Source organism: Macrotis lagotis, chromosome 4 (assembly GCF_037893015.1).
Source record: "Macrotis lagotis isolate mMagLag1 chromosome 4, bilby.v1.9.chrom.fasta, whole genome shotgun sequence".
Lineage (NCBI taxonomy): Eukaryota > Metazoa > Chordata > Mammalia > Peramelemorphia > Peramelidae > Macrotis > Macrotis lagotis.
This window is the reverse complement of record NC_133661.1, coordinates 39,806,713-39,828,648: the sequence shown is the minus strand read 5'-3', so window position 1 is coordinate 39,828,648 and position 21,936 is coordinate 39,806,713. Positions and strand designations below refer to the sequence as shown.

General features: G+C 35.8%; 1 protein-coding gene across 1 annotated transcript; it reads right to left on the bottom strand.

Moving 5' to 3' along the window:
- Positions 1 to 354: 354 nt before the first annotated feature.
- LOC141520762 (beta-microseminoprotein-like) lies at positions 355 to 21,664 on the bottom strand. The gene is made up of 4 exons (XM_074232573.1): positions 21,557 to 21,664; positions 3,108 to 3,213; positions 2,149 to 2,254; positions 355 to 780 (listed from the first exon to the last, which is right to left on the bottom strand). The coding sequence occupies exons 2-4, from the start codon at positions 3,205 to 3,207 to the stop codon at positions 651 to 653; spliced, it is 336 nt and encodes a 111-aa protein (XP_074088674.1). The 5' UTR covers positions 3,208 to 3,213; positions 21,557 to 21,664; the 3' UTR covers positions 355 to 650.
- Between the last annotated feature and the right edge of the window lie 272 nt (positions 21,665 to 21,936).

The following is a 21,936-nucleotide window of genomic DNA, read 5'->3' as shown; positions in this document are numbered from 1 at the left end:
TTTGCTTTTATATAAATATTACTTATAGCTTCTCCAAGCTGCTAGCCTTACTAGTTGATTGATATGAGAGGAGACATGGAATAGGGGTTCAGAAACAAAAGAAACTACAATCCTTTACATAACCCTAGAAGTGTAACAGAAAAAGTAACTGAAAGTCATCATTTCTATATATATCACCTTATACCTGTTAGGCATCTTCCCAGTATTCTTGGGTTATTTGTAATTTTGATTCTTCCAGGATTCTCAAACATAGATTTGAGAGGTGAGTAGAAGTAAGAAAACATGTACTGTTTGAGCCCAAGAAAGACCCTGTAGTTTATACATTAATTATTTAAAAGGAAAAGAACAAAGCCATTTCATGCTATAGGACATATATTTCTTTGAGCATTCATCAGACAGCAGTTACAGGAGGTATGGGCAAACCTAGATCTCTAGAGAATCTCAGAAAACACAGAAGTGGCTGGTTTGAATTAGTGTGTCTGAGATGAGACAATGCTTTGGATAGAATGAAAATTCGAGGTAATGCCCACATGGTTCCTGGCCCCTTGCTGCTCTGAATTCTAAAGAGAGGGTCATTACTTCAAGCATGGACAAGTTACATTGGGATGCAGTGACTTTGACAGCAACATTGGGAGGAGGAAGTGAAGTTTTTAACCCAAATACATCATGACTTTACAGGTTTCAGAGGGTTTACGTTTCTTTACAACAGTCATTTCACACTTTTCTTTGTTGAAAACTTCCTTGCAATTGACTTTGTCATAACCCAGAGGCTTCATTATCCTATTGATGGAAAAAAAAATTGAGCAAAGATTAGAGTGGTCTTTGGGGGCAAATGAATAATTTATTATGACTTTTACCCTTATTCCAGACAGCCTCTTGTCATGAAGCTCTTATCCTCCCCAGCTACCTAATGAAACATCTCAATCTCCTCACAAGAATAGACCAAGAATACATCATTAGGTTCTAGGTGCTAGTTAACTTGCACAAAAGCCCTGAGTGACAGAGATAATAAGTTTCAGATTTTGAATTTAAATAGAAAAAATAGCATGACCTAGATTTCAAATGGGACTCAACATTAGATGTCACCAAATCCACATGCGTCTTTCTTTTAAGTAGAGGAGAAAACTAAGGCTGAGACTTGTCAAGTGACTTGCCTAGGATCACACAGATAATCAGATTATGAGCTGATATGGAAAAGAAAAAGTATTTTGGGTCCTAGATTTCAAACTGGAAGAGACATTAGAAGTCATCAATGCAAAATTTTTAAAAACTCTCAAAAACCCAAAAAATAAACAAAGAAGAAGTCATCAATATCAAATGTCAAAAAGCTCTTTTTAAATGAAGAAGAGGTTCACAAAAGTCAAAGGATTCGCTTCAATGTCACAAAGACAACTTGTATGTGTCTGAGGAAGGATTTGAATTCAGGTTTTTCCAACAAGAAGCCCCAAACTTCATGCAGTGTATCCACTGGAGAGATTTAAGTCTTATTTCTCCTCTTTCCTGATTGGATCACATCATGTACAGATAAGAAAATAATCCCTTAGGAAGGAAAGTGATCATCATATTCCCAGAATAACAAAAATGGTGAAGATGAAAATCAGGACTATTAAAGGGTCTATATAGGAATTATAACATGCAGAAGAGAAAATTCTGTTTCAGGGAAGAAGGAATAGACTTACTCAACTTGTTTGGCCTAAGAGGCCAAACTGAGAATGAGGGATGGAGGCTGAGAAGAATCTGTTTTTAACTAAGTGCAAGAACTCTCCAGAAACAGAAGTAACCGCCTACGCTGTAGGCCAGAGGTAGGGAACATATAGCCAACAGGTCATATAAGGCCCATGAAAATCATTTGGTCTGGCACTGCCATGACAACTACAGGTAGGATACAAAATTCAATTCATTGATGAGTTTTTAAGAAGTGAATTAACTAAATGTTTGATCAAACATTTTTAAGTTGATAATTTTGTAAGGCCTGTGAATGATGTTATAAATATCCAAATGACCCTTGGCAGGAAAAAAAGGTCCCCCACTTATTGAGTAGGGGTTTCTGGTTCCCAGATCAATACTACTCCATTATCTCTGAGGTCCCTTCCAGCTCAGAGATTCTATTATTTTGCATTTGTCTATTTGAACTAGCCTTGAACTTACATGTTACAGCACATTATTCCGACTCTTGGGTTACATTCACAAGTCTGACAGTTAGATGTCCATTTAGTTTCAAAGGGATAAAACTGACCTTTCTCATCCTTGCAACCTAGGACAGAACAGATGGCAAATCTGTTAATTTGCATTTGATGCCTCTAGAAAAGATTTTCCCAAGTCCTTAGGTCACTTTGAATAGTACCACAGTAGATTGTCCTAACAATGAAAAGTCTGGGTCACTCTTAAAGATCTCCATAAGAGGTTCTACAATTTCCCTGAACAATCTCCAGTGTTTCGTAACCCATTCACTCAAAACCAGTCCTTAAGTCAAACCCTGAGTCTTTATTGAGACAATTGGAAATAGCCAATATGCAATATTGGAAGATATTTGTTAGGAGATGAATAGGAGGTTGAAAGCTCCATGGAGGCAGGATCATTTTTTAAGTTTTTTTCTTTCATCTTAATTTTCTTTCCACAATTAATTTTGTCTTTTTAGCTGCCACTTTTTGCACACAGCCGATGTTTAATAGATGCTTGTTGAATTGAGTGACTAAATAGTTAAGAACTTGGAGCATAGAGAAGGTTATTGCATTGTCCAGTTTCACAAAGCTAGTTGTGTCAGAAATGGGTTTTAAATCTATGTCTTCCTGACCGTTAATCCTAGCTCTCTAACCATTGCTCCTTGGAAATATAACAAATGATGCAAAAAAAAGCACATAACCTCATAATTATATGATAGAAGGGAGAAAATGTGAGAAGGACTTACAAGACAGTTGCCTATTTTCTCCATCTCAGACACATCTTTAGATTAAATCTATTTATCCCACCTTTTGTCCTCTACTCCCATCCCATGGGTCTTGGCACCAAAGGACACAGATATATTCTTAGCTTGACCCTTACAGATTTCTTGCTAAACAAATCCTCCTGTCACTACAGACAGGAAATAGTTTTAAATAAATATTTACCAGTTGGTTCTTCGTCTATATAGAGCTCCAAGGGAATATTTATACAACTCGCATCACAAAATGTCACAAAGACAGCCAAAGCAAGGACAAGGGCTAGCATAGTAATCTATTTTAAAAAAGAAAAAGAAAACAGATTAAAGGTAGGTAAAAAGGGAAAATGACTGAGTTTTTGTGTTTTTTTTTTAATTTTATAGCTGCCCTCCCCATTAGATTCCAGTCACTGCCCCAATAAACAGTCCCATTTTCCGACAATAGACTTATCCTTTGTAATAACAAAATGTCCAATGGAACACAGTAAATAAAACACTGATATGGAATCAGGAAGTCTTAAATACAACCTAGTCTCAGATACTAATTTTGTGACCCTGAGCAACTCTCTTAACCCATTTTCTCATCTATAAAATAGGGACAATGATAGACTCTCAGAATTGTTATAAGGATCAAAGGAGAGAATATTGGGAAAAAAACATTATTATAGAAAATAGTCAAGCAAAATAAACCAACACAATGAAACAATTAGGTCTCAAATAAGCCCAGGATCATAGAATTAGAACTAAAAAAGAAACTAAGATGTCATTAAGTCTAGCACTCTCAATTTACAGATAAGAAATCTCAGGCCTTTGCAAGAACCCCTAGGCTAGTAGTACCTGAGACTTGGTTCAAGCCTTTGTTATACTGACTCCAAATGTCCACTATATCACTATATACCACTATACACTGTCACACTTTACTAATAAGAGAAGCCAAATACTGTTTGGCCTTGGGCAAGTCCCTTCTTGCAAATGCTTTTCTCACTTTCATCGTGCATTGTAAAATGGAAATAAAAGCACCTACTTCCCAGGGTGGTTGTGACATAATAATTGTATGTTATGTTAATTGTAAGGCACCTAGAGCAGGGCGATGCAATATAAATGTTAGCTATTATTACTACATATACTAAATTGAATAATGGTATCTTAATGCTATTTTTATTACTAATATATACATTTTGTCTTCTATCCTGTGCAATCGGAATTGATCATTGCATTTCATCTGAGTCCAAAAGACTTTGAGATTTTTTTCTTTTCATTTACATCACTATACTAATTTTCCACATTTTTTTGAACCTGCTTTTTTTAAAACTCTGCATCAGTTCATTCAGGTCTTTCCATGTTTCTCTGATTTCTTCATATTTACCATTTCTTAAAGGACAATAATGTTCTGTTCAATTCATAAGCCATTATTTGTTAAGCCAAATTCAATACTCTGAATTCTTGTAGCTGGGACAAATTAATTTGTATGGGGTAGAGGCTTTGGAGAAAAGTGGGAAAAATGAAGGGGAAATGATGTTCTGTTCAATTCATAAGCCATGATTTGTTAAGCCAGATTCAATACTCTGAATTCTTGTACCTGAGACAAATTAATTTGTATGGGGAAGAGGCTTTGGAGAAAAGTGGGGAAAATGAAGGGGAAATGATGTTGACAAGAGTATTCTCTGTCTATGAGTGCAGTCAAATGGGGAGAGGATATGGTTGAGTAGAAGGCAGTACCCAGGAGAGGAGCACTATGACAACAGACTTTGGATGTGGCAGCATGGAAGCAACTGACAGTTTACAATTAAGATTTAAAAAATAATCTATCTGTGATTTAATGGGCAGCAGGGAGTCCAAAGAAAGTCAACTATCTACCAAGGCAGATAGGTGACTCCTCTGCCACTTTTAGACATAGAAAGGTGAGTAGAAGACAGACAGTTGGATACATAAGAGGTAGGACTCAAACCCTGACCTTCCTGAATCTTAAACCTGCCTCTTGGCCAGTACATCCTTCTCTACAGGGAATATATGAGGAAATAAGCCAAGCAGCTCTATTGAGGCTGTAACATATCTTCATTTCCCATCAAAGATGAATGCTATTACTTTCCAGCCTCTCTCTTCCTAGGATCTATTGTTACTGGTTTTTTGGTATAATCAGAGAGAAGATTATTGGAAAAATTGGTGCAGTATAAATTATTAGATGTATGTTGGATGAGATCTCTACCCTACTTCAATAACCCTGTCCTATAACTGCAAGAATATGAAAATATAATAATCACCACATTGAATCAGAGAGATGGTCCAAGGTGGTCCAGAATTCTGACTCTGACAGTGCCATGAAAGGAAGTTTTGTGGGAACGTGATCATCCTCTATGATATGTCCTTCAACAAATTAGGAATGTATCTGAACTTCTTTAAATCAATTCACCTTTAGATCTAAAGAAAAGATTCCCTGAGTACAGTCTGCAATCTCCTGCATTCAAGGCTTTGCATGAGGCTCTTGTCCCCTACAAATACATGAAATGATCTCCCTTCTCACCTCAGTTTCTGGAAATCCATCCCTCCTTTCAAGTATCCCTTTCTTCCAGAAGCGTTTCATAATTTCCTTTGTATTTTATGGATGTATCCATTTTGTATGTATCCTGTATTCCTTAGTAGAATATGAGAGGCCTAAGGGAAGGCACTGTCTCATTTTTTCCCCTCATTTTAGGTTACATCTGCTTATGAGGCCATTAGTGGTACATGAGTGAAGTGCTAAGTCTAGAGGATTTGAGTTAAAATTTGGCTTCAGACAAATGATTTATGACCCTGAGCAAGTCATTAAAACTTTTTCTCGGTTTCCCCAACCCTAAATGGAGTTAATCATTGAACCTTCCTCATAAGATGGAAAACAAGGGATGATTTCATTGCTATAGGGAGCCTTCAGATAAGGAAACTCCTGCTACCTATAGTCTTAGTAAGGTGCCTAAAGGACCAGGAGGTTAGAGACAGGATATCTTAGAAGTGCAACTTGGTCCCAGATCTTCCTGGCCCCACCTGCCCTGCTAGGCAGAGAAACAAGAATAATCATGACATCCATCTGTGCATGGTTGGAACGCACCTGAGATCTGGCCTCAGTGAAGGGTCACAGATCAAGATTTAATACATTGTCATTATTTCCCAGTATTCCCATCCTGGTAGGTTTGAGAAAATATTGCAGAAAACTCCACTGCATCTGGATTTCAGAAAGACCATTGACAATGTCTATCATATTTACAACTGAGTAAATAATTATAATAGCTTTATGGGAAAGAATGCAAATTCTAGAGATGTTCATGAGGAAGGGAGCTCAGTGAAAGATGGTGTCGTGTAGTCAAAGACAGATTGACAGAGGAAGAAGGATTTAAATCAGGCCTCTAAGATTGGTTAATGAATTTAGTAGAATGAGAAGAGAAAGGGTAGCATTCCATGCAAGAGGAACAAGGCAGTGGCTTGCAAAAGTGGATCTGACTAGGTTCTAGTTTAGACCCAGAGAAGAAATCAGTCTGACTAGGTGGGAGAGCAAATGTTGGGGATTAGAGGTAAATAAATTAGAGAAAGGATAGAGTAGAGTTCGATTCTGCAGGGTCCAGGAAAAAAAGGCAGAGGTGGTTGGATTTCATGCTTCGACTTCAAATGCAAGTTATAGAAGCGTATTGAGCACGTCATGAAAGATGAGTTCTAGGATTAATCTACTGGTGAAGATGGATTGGAGGAGATAGAAACTGAAGGTAAGGGGAATAGCTAGGAGGTTCTTGATATTGTCCAGGTACAAGTAGAAGGAGGGAAACCAGTGAGGTTTGTATTAGACAGAATGCTACATATAAATCAGAAATCTGTTCCTGCAGAGCTGCACAAGAAGGCTGGGACATAAAGACCTTGCTTCAACCATATTTTATCTTTATTCCAAGGTCAATTTTCAAGTCAATCAGGGAGCAGTATGACAGTTGATGGAAGCCCAGTTGTCCCAGTCTCCACACAGTGTGGTGTTGAGCTGAGTAGAATACCTACCAAGACTTTTATAGACTAAGGAAATCATGAGTTCCAAATCAGAAATGTTCATTAGGAAACTGGATAGTCATTTGTGAGGGAATTTCAAAAGTCATTACTGAATAAAGTTAGAAGTTAATCAAATGAGGAAAATTAGTTAATTGATCTGTCCAACGTTGCGCTGTTAGGAAGTGCCTGAAGTATAATTTGAATACAAGTTTTGCTTTACTTACTTAGTTCTCTATCCACTATGCCACCAAGCCACCTTTGATTACTTATTTTCAAAATTTCACATCTGTAATTTGCTTTATGCCAACTTATGAAAATTCCCATTAGCATAGTGACTTCTCTGTCCTGAGTAGATGTCATCCTTATTCATTATTTCAGGGAAGAAATCATTCATCAGAAGCAAAATGTTGTCAAAATCTTTCAAATCACTGTATGTGAAAATGTTATAATTCTTACTAGGTTTCTCCATTAGATGACAGAACTGCCTTTGACTAGGAAGGGTGGCATCCACAGTTTTAATTTCTCTTTATCTTTTTCTGCATTCTTATTGCTATAATTTGTCTGGCTATACATCGAGCTTTTCCAAGATCTCCAACATTAGATTTGGTATCTCCCCAATTTGGTTTATTTAATATTGTAATGCTTTGCAATGCTCCTTCACTTCCAGATTAGCATTTGAGCCCAAGATAAGTAATGATGCCTTTGAGTTACAGGGTCTCACCCCCAAGCGAGACTGACAAATGCAAAAGTAGCCAACCTTCCCCTGGAGTCTTTTCAGGGGGCTCTAAAAGAGGTCCTGGGATCACAGGATCATCTATCTAAAACAAGAAAGGGCCTTAGGGGTCATTGAGTCAAAGGGCCAGAAGGAAGGACTAGAGAGAACAGAAGCAGAAATATAAGTAGTCAAGTCAGGAGCAACACAAGCCCTTGAGGGGTTGCTTCAATGAAGGGTTTTTCACTTTTTTGTCATTGGACCCCTTTTTTTATCTTGTAAAATCTATAGACCCTTTCTCAGAATCATGCTTTTGAGAACATAGACTCCAGAGGACCAATTACAGAGGAAACCAGTTCTAAATCAATTATATTTCTGTATAATTATATGCATATAATTACATATAATTGGACTATATTTCTATTTATAAGTGTATATGACATGTATATTTATATATTCCATGTCATATAGAAATATATATTTAAATATATTACATATATTTAAATATATATATTTAAATACCAATTATATTGAAGTCAATTTTCCTCATTCAAGTCTAGTCTCATATACTTGCTGATTTTGTGACCCTGGCAAGTTACTTGGCCTTATTTGCCTCAGGTTTCCCAACTGTAAAATGAACTGGATAGGAAAGTGGCAGACCATTGCAATGTCTTTGCCAAGGAAACCCCAAATGGAGTCAAAAAGAATCTGACATGATTGGAAAATTACTGAAGAACAACAAAACATTGTTATTAGTGTTGATAACAATATTGTGTGAATATATACATGCACACTATCCATGTATATATAGACACATGCATAGACACATATATCTCCATCTCTGTCCATCTCTCTATTTATCCAGGGTAATTCGAAGATGAGCAACAGAAGAAAGGCACTAATATTCAAGATTGTCTTTTGATTTGACCTCATTCAGTGGACTGAAATGATAGCATATATAACACCTCTGAGAACAAAGAATTGAGACATTCTCTCTGAGTCAGGGCACCCTGGGAAGAGCCTCAAGGGAAGGAGAGAACATTACATTTTTCTCATAAAGATAATAGCTTGTAAGATTTATGCAACAATCAAGGACTCTTGTCCTTTCTACTCTAGTCACTTAGTGGATTGACCACAGGTCTCCTGTGGCTGCCCAAGCATGGTTTATATTTCCTAATAAGTTTTAGATTACTTCTGATCTCATTACTACTGTGTCTCTCCCATTATACCATACATTATTGGCTCAACTCTCCACTGGACTGGATTCTTTGGACACATCTGTACTGTGGAAGTCATCCTTCATTAAGTACAATGGTAAGTGATTCTGTACAGTTTTCTTAGTCATTAGAAATATTACTGTAAAGGTGTCGTTTGTGTTTACTTGCTCATGTAGAAAATCATTCTGTCTTTTGTGACTTTTATGTGTTTTCTCCTCTGTCTCAGAATAAAGAAGTTAGACAATAAGATCAATGGGAACCAGCATGTAGCCAGGACAGCTTGACTTGGATTCAGAAGGTCTAAGTTCAGATTCTAAGTATATTACCATGGGCAAGTCACCAATCTCTCTGAGTTTTAATTTCCTCATCTGTAAAATGGGAATTGTAACACCTGCATCACCTACTTTGTCAAGTTCTTGTGAAGAACAAACTTTGTAGACACCAAAGAAAAATGTAAATGTGATTCCTTGTGGTTGTTATTGATATGGAGGGGAATTTAATAGAAGAATGCTTTGATGGAATCACAAGAATCAAAACAAGAGAAGCTCTGTGACATTGGAGAAGATAATCCTAACTTTCCACTTAACTTGAGGCAAACCTTCCAGGAATAAGGAGGTGATGATCCCAATATTCTCTGCCTTGGTTGTTTAGTCCTGGATGCCACAGTTTAGGAAAGAGTTGAAATGTTTAAGTAAGTTGAGAAAAGTGGGGAAAGATAAGGAGGGAAAAGAAAATAGTTGAAGATTTTCAACCAAGTAAAGAGAAGATTTGATAGAATATGCTAGTTATCTTAAAGTATTTGAATATCTGTCATATTGAAAAGGGATTAGATTTAGACCCAGAAGACAAAACCAGAAGTATGAGAAATAAACTGTGGAAAGATAGACTTAGACTTGAAATAAGAAAGAAATGCTTATAAAGAGAGCTTTTCAGGAGTGGAATGGACTTTCTTAGGAGGGAGGGAGTTTCTCTTCTCTTGAGGTCTTCAGGTTTCTGCTCATATAAAAGTTGGACTGGGCATCACAAACAGCAGGTTCCCATCTTGTCTGAGGACAAGTCTGTTAACTGCTATGATCTTAGCTTCACAATGTGTAAGATAGGGATCTGAAGTATGTGAAATGTGTTTTTGGAAAGTAGAGTAAGTCCATTTCCCCTTCACCCCTCTACCCAACTGGGATACTCTCAGGATCTCTAGTAGAAAAGCTAAAGGAAAAATGCAAGGAATACTAGGTTATTGATAAAGACTATTTTAAAGGTAGGCTATTATGAAGGATGTTGTTGTTCAGGCAATTTAGTTATGTCTGACTCTTCTGGGGATTTTTTTTGCAAAAATAATGTATTTTTATATACTTTTATAAATATCTTTGAGTTTGCCATTTCCTTCTCAAGTTCATTTTATAGATGAGGAAACTAAGGTAAATGGGGTGAAGTGACTCGAGTAGAGACAGTAGTAGTAAGGATCTGAGATCAAATTTTAACACATGAAGATGAATCTTCTTGATTTCAGACCACCACTTCATGCCCCCATTGGCCACTTACTTGCCCCATTATGAAGGGTAACCTCTCTCCACAGACGTGTCTATCCTCCTAATAGTCTGCGCAAACCAATTTATCTCAAGAGCATCTTCCATCATTGAATGCTTTAATGGAGAATGGAGGCTTCAGCTCTTCATACTGAGCATAGCCCCCAGTCATTAACTTTTTTCATCCATAAGAATGCCTATTCATCAGTGGATAAAACACCAGCCCTGGAGTCAGGAGTAACCAGGGTTCAAATCTGGTCTCAGACACTTAATAATTACCTAGCTGTGTGGCCTTGGGCAAGCCACTTAACCCCATCTGCCTTGCAAAAACCTAAAAAAAAAAAAGAACGCCCATTCATCCATAAGGCAATGCTTTCAAAAGCTCCATACAAAGACTCACCATCCTATCCTATAAGTTCATCAAATTGATTGGAGCTTCCCCATTAACCCAAAACATATTAGTGGTAACAAACTGAAATAGAATCTCTGTAAAACACAAGCTGGCTTAGAAAACCACAAATTAGACATTTCTATGTAGTGTTGCATTTTTATTCATGCTGTCAAACATATTGCAATTATATTTTAGTCTGGTTCTGACTACACCAAGAAGTTCTGAGGTTACTCAAATGAGCTTCAAAGTAGCTCTGAGCCAGAAGTATAATCATTATTATCACTATTAATTATTATTGTTCCCACTTTATAGATAATACCAAGATATATAGATAATGCCAATCACGGCTTGCCCATGATTAGACAACAAACAAATATTGGAAATGGAATTCAAAACCAGTTTGTTCTTGATGTGGAGGTCAATGTTCTTTCTATGAAAACCATCATATGTCAGTCCCCCTCCCCTCAAACAGCTAATGAGATATAATTTCTCAACTGTAAGGATAATAGCTTATGTTTATATATTGTTTTGTTTTTAATAAATTATTATGAACTTGAAAAAGGCAATAAATCATGGATCATATTATATTCAGCTTGTTTTTTTAGATAAATATTAAATTTAATGCAAAGGGTCTCACAATACTCTACTAATTGGTTTTCCTTTCTGAATTTCTGTTATCATCTAAGTATTTTTAAAATGTTTTATTGTCATTTCTTTTTCTTTTGGCATCACTATCACTTCCACCTCTTCCCATCCTTCTCTCCTTTCCTCCTCTTCCACTAAAATTCTTTCTGGTAACACATAAATATAATCAAACAAAGTCACTTTTAGTCATGTCTATAAGTTTTTCTCTCTGCCAAATAATGGAAAATATGCTTTATCATTAGTTTTCTGTAGTTCTATGGTCAGGGAATTGATCAAAACTTTCACAGTTGTATTCCTTTTCAATGCCATCATATCCCCTTGTATAAATTGTTCTTTCTCAGTTCCTTCTGCATTAGTTCATACAAGTCTCAGAATCATCATTTCTTGTGGTGTAATAATGTAAATTGTACATATACCTCAATTTGGTTCAACGACTCATCAATTGATGTATATCCATTGTATTTGCAGTTCTTTGTTATGACAAAGCATAATTTTGGACATTTGGATCCCTTCCCTGCTTTTTATATTTTGGGGAAAATAGATCAAGTAATGGTAACATTGACACAGTTTGGTGACTCTTTTTGTAATGTTTTAAAGCACTTTCCAGAATGTTGGACTAGACTGGTTAGCTTTATCAAACAATTCATTGCTCTATCTTACCTTCCACTACCCCTCCATCATTTTCCTGTTCAGTCAGCTTTGTCAGTTAGAGAGCTATGAGTCAGAACCTTAGCATTATTTTTTTTTATTTTTGCAAGGCAATTGGGTTAAATGACTTGCCCAAGGTCACACATCTAGGTAATTATTAAATGTCAGATCAGATTTGAACTCAGGACTTCTGACTCCAGGACCAGTGCTCTATCCACTGCGTTGCCTACCTGACCCTATTGCCTTAAATTGTACCCTTCTTAATATTTCCTTAGAATTAAGGGCAGGAGCAGCCTTTTAGCCCTCTACCCCTTATTTTGGTATCTATAGTGCTTAGTATGCGTAACATATAGTAGAGACAATAAATATTTTTTGACAAGTCACTATCAATTGGAGCAATGGTATCAAACTGAGATAGAAATAGAGATCATTTAACTATATGTAAGGATCTCCACTGACCATGTTGACTTACAAAAATCACTTATTAAAATTATCTGTGTTTTTATTACTTTAAAAATATTTCCCAATAACATTTTAATCTGATTTTGGACCTATTTGGGAGTGTTGTTCATACAATATGATATGGTATGTTTCACATCTTTGCTTTGAGGCATCAGTTCACATATATATTGATAGCCTACCCTTCTTTTTTGGAGAACCATCTGTTGGTATTCTTTGATCATTGATCTACTGGAGAATGGTTCATGTTCTTGTATGAAACAGTTTCTTTTCTTGCATATCAGAAATTTGACAGCTTTGTCACAGAAATTGCTGCAAACAGGCTTTCCCCCCTTTTTTCTCATAATAAACTTAGAAATATATGTAGTGTTACAGGAACACAAATACATCTTAGGAAAAACTTAATGGAAATGCATTGTGGGAGCTCCATCTTAAATCAGTTTAGTTACCTATAACAGATACAAACCATCAGAAGCCGATGACCATCAGAAAGAAAGATGTTAATTTTAATATATAGTTCACACACGGAATTCCCTTCTTAAAAATGTATTTATCAAAAGTTGATCACGGCACTTTAGGATTTTCTCCTTACAACATGTGAAGAAGATGGGGCTGGCATTTTTATTCCCATTTTTCAGATGAGGAAACTGAGCCCCAGAGAGATGAGGTGACTTGCCAGTGAAAGTCACACAGTGGAAAATTGGAAGCTAGTATGGAAGAAACTTGGATTAGACCAACATCTCACACCCTACACCAAGATAAGATCCAAATGGATACAGGATTTAGACATAAAAAAACAACATTCTAAGCAAACTAGAAGATCAAGGAGTAGTATACCTGTCAGATCTATGGAAAGGGAAACATTTTATGACCAAGGAAGAGATAGAGAACATCATTAAAAACAAACCAGATAATTTTGATTATATTAAATCAAAAATCTTTTGCACAGACCAAAACCACTGTAATCAAGATCAAAAGAAATGTAGTAAATTGGGAAACAAAGTTTACAACTAGTATTTCTGACAAAGGATTCATTTCTAAAATACACAGAGAACTGAGTCAAATTTTAAAAAAAACCAAGCCATTCCCCAATTGACAAATGGTCAAAGGATATGCAAAGGAAATTTACAGATGAGGAAATCAAAGTGATCGATAGTCATATGAACAATTGCTCTAAATCACTGCTTATTAGAGAAATGCAAATTAAAGCATTTCTGAGCTACTACCTCACACCTCTCAGACTGGCCAATATGACCAGAAGGGATGTGGGACACCTGGGACACTAATACATTATTGGTGGAGCTATGAACCCATCCAACCTTTCTGGAGAGCAATTTGGAATTATGCCCAAAGGGCAACAAAAATGTGCATACCCTTTGATCCAGCAATACCACTACTGGGTCTATACCCTGAAGAGATGATGAAAAAGTGTAAAAACATCACTTGTACAAAAATATTCATAGCAGCTCTTTTTGTGGTGGCAAAGAGATGGAATGTATGTCCTTGTATGTCCTTCAACTGGATAATGGCTTAATAAACTGTGGTATATGTATGTCATGGAACACTATTGTTCTATTAGAAGCCAGGAGGAATGGGAATTCAGGGAAGCCTGGGAGGATGTATGAACTGATGCTGAGTGAGATGAGCAGAACCAGAAATACACTGTACACCCTAACAGCAACATGGGGGTGATGATCAACCTTGATGGATTCGCTCATTCCATCAGTGAAACAACCAGGGACAATTTGGAGCTGTCTGCAATGGAGAATACCATCTGTATACAGAAAGAATTGTGGAGTTTGAAAAAAGACCAAAGACTATTACCTTCAATTTAGGGGGGAAAATTATCTTATTATGTAATTTTAAAATCTCTTGTACTTTATTTTTCTTCCTTAAGGATATGATTTCTTTCTCATCACATTCACCTGAGATCAATGTGTACCATGGAAACAATGTAAAGACTAACAGAATGCCTTCCGTGGGAAGTGGGGCGGGGAGGGAAGCAAGAATGGGGGAAAAATTGTAAAACCCAAAATAAACAAAATCTTTCTAAAAATAAATAAAAAGAAAAATAAAGTCACACAGTAAGTAGCAAAGTTCTGACGGTATTCACATCATCTGACCCCGAGTTCAAGGCACTTCCTCCCACAACACTCTATTGATACCAGTAAACATGTGATCCCTGCATGTTAATTGTTTTTCTTCCAGAAGTGTTTCCTGGGCTTCTTCCTAGCCTGTATCCTTTTTGAATCATGATTTCAGGCACAATGCTATGTTGTATCCACAGAAGGAATATCAGAGGAAATGAGAAAGACTAGAAGGAAGAATTCATTTCTTGGAACCTGGAATGAATGGCATAGAGGTATATCTGCTGCCTTAGCTTGTTTCAGATCATTTTTATGGAAAATGAAGGGTGACATGAAATGAAAATTTATGTAGTACCTACTATTCTAAGTTTTTTTCAAATATTAATTCATTTGATCCTGTTGAAAGAACTGGAGATGTTAGGAAAAGTGATTAAACTCATTCTGTTTTACCCCAGGTGTGGTGGGTGAAAGTTGAAAAGAAACCAATTTTGTCTTGCCAGCCCCCAAGCTCCAAAATAATGAGAGTTATCCAAAAGTAGAATGAGCTGTTGCAAGATAAATGCCTATTTGCTAGGTAGGTTATAATGGGAATTCCCATTTGGTATTAGCTGGACTAGAAAAAATGAACTTCACCTGTACAAGACAGGGGAGAAATAGCTAGTCAATAATTTATTTGCAAAAGATATGAAGGTGTTTGTGGATCTTAAACCTGATAAAGATCAATGACTACAACATAGTAGATTAAAAAAAACACACAAAACCCAAAAAACTAATGTGACGTCATGCTACATTCAGAGAAGTTGATATCCAGGACCAGGAAGTTGGACTCCTATTGAATAATAGCTTGCAAAATTAGATTTCTGTTCCATAGTTCCTGGATGACTCATTGAGTCTCAGTTTACATGTAAAATCAAGGTGGGGGGGGGGAGTTAGATGAAATGGTTTCCTCAGGTTCCTTCCAGCTCTAAATTTAGGAAATATTGTTAAATCATCCTACCCCACTTAGTCCTAACACAGATGTCAGGGGAGAATATCTTTCAATCAGTCATTCAGAGATTATAGGCTAAATGTAGAAAGTCCTTGAAAGTCTTTGGATGAGCTAAAGGGACATTACACAGGAAAAGATTCTGATTAGGTGAGGGTCACACCTTGACCTATGTCCAGAACTGGAGAGATTTTGAGGTTGTAATAGCAGAATAAAGGGAGGAAAACCAAAAGCTGGCAAGAAAGAGTGGGCAGCTCTTGGTAATAGAAGAAAAAAAGGTAGAGAAGGGAGTGAGAAGAGGAAGGTTTTATTATTCCCACATGTTAACAGGATCTCTAGATGCCTGAAGCTGAAACTGCAGTCTAGAGACAGGAGAGTCAGGATAGAAAAAGAAGTTTAATTAGCTTCAGTGAGGCAAAAAGCACCTCCCTAAGAAAAAAGAGTTCACCATGCTAGACCACAAGGAGGTTTTATGTACATAGTGGACCATGATATGATCAATCTTAGATTTTGAGATAATTCGCATGATTGGCATTTCTTAAGACAATACTGATATTCTTGGGTTCCATCGGAAGAGTCATTGTCTCAAGTCTTGGGAGAAGGGGTTATGGTCACCCCTGCAAAGAACAGATTGTGAACATATGATGGATGGACCTGGGGAAAGGAGAGGGTTAAATTCCTCAGTGAACACCCTATGTTGGTCCAAATAAGGCCAGTTGCTAGAGGGTGAGATCATTCCAGAGGGCAAAGGATTATTGTTATGCCAAATTCAGGGCATAACAAGCAGCCTGCATGCTGAACCTTAGCTCTGGAAACTGGGTATCTCCAAAATATTTTGATATACAGGAATCTCAGAGTGAAAACCTTGGACTTATGCCATTTGTTTTACCCTACTTTTTCAAGTGAAACACCATAAACAAGTCTGCCCTTTTTTAAAAAAAATTTCCATATGTTTGTCAATAGATATGATAATAAATTATGCTGCTCTTTCACCCTAGAATTTCTTGGAACCTGAATTATGCCTCAAAACCAGAAAGGTCAATGCTTGGCAATCTAGGGTATAGATAAAGTTTTTTAAATGTAAATTAAAGCAGGGAGCAAAACCTCTACCTCAACGTTATGAATTTTCCTAACTGGACACCTGAAACAACTTTGATTACACACCTAAATTTTCATTTAACCTCATCACCATGATAGTTATCATTTATATAGTGTCTACTATGTGGCAAAGACCATGCTAAATGCATTACAATTAGTTTCTTACTTGATCCTCACAATATCCCTAGGAAGTAGGTACTCTCATTTTATCCCATTTTATAGATGAAGTTAATGGAAGCATACAGGAGTGACGTGATTTGCTCAGGGTCACATATCTCTGCTTCTCTGGTTTCTAGTCACTTACAGAAATTCCTAGATAATTCTGCTAAACTCTGCCAGGATCAAGACTTGATACAATTTTAGTGCAATCCCTTAAATTTGATTTTTTTCAATAACTGGTAAATGTGATAAAAACCAACTCAAGCCTTATGGTTCTGATCCTATTAATAACAAGAGTTGTAAGAAGAACATCAAATTAAGAAGCCATAATTTACCTAAAAAGGCAATGAATTTTGATTTTTATATACCACCTACTGTTTCTTTGTTTACCCAAATCCTGCACCTGATTTGGAATATTTACAAAAATGTTCACTAGGATTGAACTTGTAAAATAATCCCTTCTGAATTTTAAAATTATCACCTATACTTTAAAATGGGAAAATAACTTCACTTTCTTTACAATTATCAAAGCAATTTTATATGTAAAAATGTTTAAGCCAACTTTGAGAACATATTTCTAAAACATACTCAAAGTCTGAATTTCTCATTAGAAATCTTTGGAAGGCAACCACTTGTTCATGTTTATATCATAATTCTTAGGATTTCTTTCTCACAATTTACAATTTCATTTAATTAGAAAACTTTTATATTACATCTTTATTTTATCACTTTATCTATTTCTAATTTCCCACACCTTTGTGGGATATTATCCCTGTATTTTTGTTTGAACTCAGTATTAATTGATAGACAACATTTTAGCAACAAAACTTCTACAATTTATAGATGCTCATAGAAATTTGCAATGAGGGGGCAGCTAGGTGGTGCAGTGGATAGAGCACCAGCCCTGGAGTTAGGAGGTCCTGAATTCAAATCCAGCCTGAGACACTTAATAATTACCTAGCTGTGTGACCTTGGGCAAGTCACTTAACTACATGGCCTTGCAAAAAGTAAAAAAAAAAGAATTCTGTAAGACATAAGGATTGCTTTACAGACACAGGGGACATGTGTCTGTGTAAAGGCATGAAAGGAAGAGATGAAATTTGCAATGAAAGTGAAAAGGAGAGACATAGTTATAACATTGGCAAAACTATCTCATCAAGGGCAAGGATTGTCCTGTTTTTGTCATTGAATTTTAGCAAAAGTGTAAACTGAGGCAGATCAGGGAGGAAGGTGACATTCATTAGCAAGGATATGCTACCCATAAACAAATGAATGGATCGATGGATTGTCTCCCTTAATGTCAAAGACTTCAGCAGATGAACAATTGTCTTTTTTTAAATAGGTTTTGGAAAGTACCAAATAAAGAACAGAACAGTGTAAATGACAACTGGTTGCAAATGAGGCACAAAGAACAACATCATTACTTAGAAGTTTAGTAATGGGAGCTAGCAAAGATCCTCCTTTCATGAGATTAAGAAGTGCTCATTGTTTGAGTCCAAGTACAATACAGCAGCCCATACTTTTGAACAGTAAACTAGGCATCTTTGAAGGATAGCTTGGTAAAGATATCTAGACCAAACTCCCTTGCTTTCTCACATATGGTTTGAAATAAATTAAGTCTTTAGACAAGGATTCTAGAATTTTAAAAGTAACCCATCACAGTCCAGTCTGAACTAGGTTCAGAATTAAAAAAATAATTTAAGCAATTACAGGACAAAATCAATGGATTGTAAATAAGACCAAATAGAAAATTATACAGGATGCATCTTAATTTTCTCATCTAGCCTATCAAAACAGGAGAAAAACTTCATTAGATCAGTTTCATTTTCTTTTCAGAAGGAAATAAGTACCATGAAGAAAATGAATCAAGAGAATTCTATTTTAGTCCATGCCAAGTTCATCTCCTAAACTTTTTTCATCTACCTGTAGCAATTCTCAGATTGGCACATGCCATTTTCTCCTTGGTTTCATGACAATGCAGTCAACCATCAAACCAATCAAAATCTCAAAATAATATCAAATTATAATCCCAAGAGTTTTACCCAAATAGAAAATTTTCACTAATCACAGCTTAGTCCTTAAATATCAATAGTTTTCTTATGTTTCCCTAATAGTTACATTTTATTTATTCTTCACTTAAAATTAAAATTATGTGTATGATGAATACATAATAGTTGACTCAAAACTCACTTAGTAACAATAGAGCTCAGATTCAAAGATCTTAAAATCCTTGAATCCAAGAATCTACCATTATCAATTTGCCTCAAAAATGTTCCTTCCTTAAAGAATATTCAAATAAAAGTCTGTGCTAATCCTATCCCCTTTACAAATCAGGAAGCAGAGACAAACAAAGGAAAAATTATGTGCTTAAGGTAACACAGCTAATATGTTTCTGAGAACAGAGTGTAATTCAGTTTTCCCTCATTCGTTCATTTTTCCAGCTTTTCTTTTATTTGATGACACAGTTAATAGCACACATTTCATCATATTATAATTTGCAGGACAAATCTCAGCCAAATCAAATCTGAAACTCCACCCACAAAACCAAGATCTCAATTTTCCAGGGCTATTAACTAACAATGCTTTAAAATTTAGAGCCCAGAATCAACATAAAGCTGATTTTCAAAGGTTCATCGTACCACTTTCACCTTGTCATAACTTTTTAAAAATTTCCTTTTAAATCACTCTGAAAGCAAAAAATCAATTCCTTTTGGGGGTTTAACATAGCCCCATCCTCCCATCTTTCCCTGAGGTTCTTCAGTGTCAATTCTAGAGAAAGTTAGGGAGAGACACTAAATAGCAGCCTTAAATTTCCATTCCCTTGTTTTGTAGTTTTAAAGGTTTCAAAAAATTGAAATAACCTTAGAATAGTCTTTCAGGAACAGAGTACCATTATTTTTATCATATCACAAATTATTCAAATAGCTCATCTTCATTTGTATTTATTTCTCTGTAATTTAGCACAAAAATTTTTAAATAACTCCAATTAATTGTAATACTGTTACCTTTTGATGTTGTGGGGGGATTATAAATATATGGTTTCTTTCTCATGTTCTTTAGTGACCTTGCCTCTAATCACTTACATATTTAATTCTGTTATAAAAGGTTTTGAAATTTCTTGATCCTCTCATCCTGCCACTTCCTATCCTTATGAATGTCTATATTATTCATAATAAGGTATGGACCCAGACAAGATTGAGTGTTGGAGAGGTGGTCGGTCCTACAATGCTGGAGGTTGAGTTAGGTGGTCTCTCCTTCTAGGTTCCTCTTCATTATAAATCTCTCTTTCTAGACCTTAATTAAATTTCATTTATTTTTAAGTTGCTTCCTGATCTGAACAAGTGTTTTTCTTTTTATGATTAAGAAAAGGTTAGTCAGCAGATTAAATTTATATTGCTTACAGCAGACTCATCCCCCTTTCCCCCTTTTTTCTCTAATCAGTAAAACTGCTTTCCTTTATTTCACAAAAACATCTCTCAGTCTCCAGGAGAAGGGTGACAAATCCATGTAATATTAACTTTTGGGGCAGCTAGGTGGCACAGTGGATAGAGCACCAACTCTGGTGCTTGCCTTGTTGGAAATAATATTAACCTTCAAAGTCTTATTTTTCTTTAACAAATTCTGACTATATCCCATAACTCACTAATAGATATCACCATTTGTTAAACTTCTTGTAAGTGTTTATCAGATAGGACAAAGAGAAAGGAAATGGAATCAACCCATCTCAGACCTCTTTCCCAACTCCAATTCTTTCCCACCATAAAGGAGAGAGAGATTATTAAACTTCATCAGAAAATCTTCAAAATTTATGAAGATGGTTTTAGCAACTCCAATAATTTGGTAATTTATGGTAATTACTGAAAGTTATAAATTTCAATTCCAATTATTTATAATGCCATAAATTTCTACAAAGGAGGAAAAAACTTTTCTTTATTTGATTACCTAGCTTTAATTTCTGTAACCCCAAACTGACTAGGGCTGAAACGATAGAGAGAAACTATCTTGAAGGGTTTTTTCCCTTTTTATCATAATCTCCTGTTGAAAGCCTTAAATGGAAATTAGCCCTGCTTACTGGGACAGAGAGTTTGACATCAATATCAGAAATTTCATCACTCTTTCTAAATAATCTTTCTTAACTTTTTGGCTGTAGTTTTTATGACTGGTTTCATTTTCTCCTTAGAACTGTTCCAAGGTAGCAGAATCTATAAGCAACATCAAACACAATCCAAGACAAGATTTTTTCTGAGCATTCTGCAAAGAAACAGAAACTGAATAATTAGATAAATACATACTTGCTAAGCTCTTTATCTCCTATTAAAAATTCAATATTCCCAAGTCCTTTAAATTGTTGTAATTAAGAATTCCTTCTTCAGGTCAAATTTTGGGTTCATTTGAACATTTATACATTTTAAAACAATCTGAATTTTTTAATGTCAGTTTTTGCTACCATGTTCTTCCCTTGCTCATAATATAAAAAAAGAATTTTTCTGGGTGGAAAGGGGATGGTTTCCATTGGGATGCTACTCTCAGTCTATAATTTCCACAAAGGAGCTTCCCCACCAATGTAGAGGCTTACCCTAGCTTATTTCACTGAAGGACATCTCCTAAATTGAGAAAACTTACTTTACCTACCTTAACTTACTTTAACCTCTAAAAAATTTCCCTTACAGGAGTTTTCTAGCCCCAACAAAGTGTGTGTGTGGGGGGATTGATTACCTTAGCTCAGAAAGAAATAAGGTAAGTTTGACTTCTAGAGGTAGTCTTCTTTGAAGAAGTCCCTTGGAGAAATGTCCAGAGAGTTCATGAGAGTTTTTTAAAAGGCTTCCATTTGGCATCCTTACTCACCTTGGCTGGCTTGGCCAAAAATTGTGAAATCTGAAATGACCAAGGAAACAAAGTTTCAGACTTTCAAGCATATCAATTTATTAACCAACACATGCCAATTGTATAACAAATTGAGATCAGGCCTCCTTAGCTTGGCACTTAGACCTCAAATACAAGGGAACATAGATTTTTTTTAAAGTGAATAGCTAACAAGATATCAACTAAGATAAAAGATTAGGTAATCTGATTTTTAATTGGAAGAAAGACTAGGA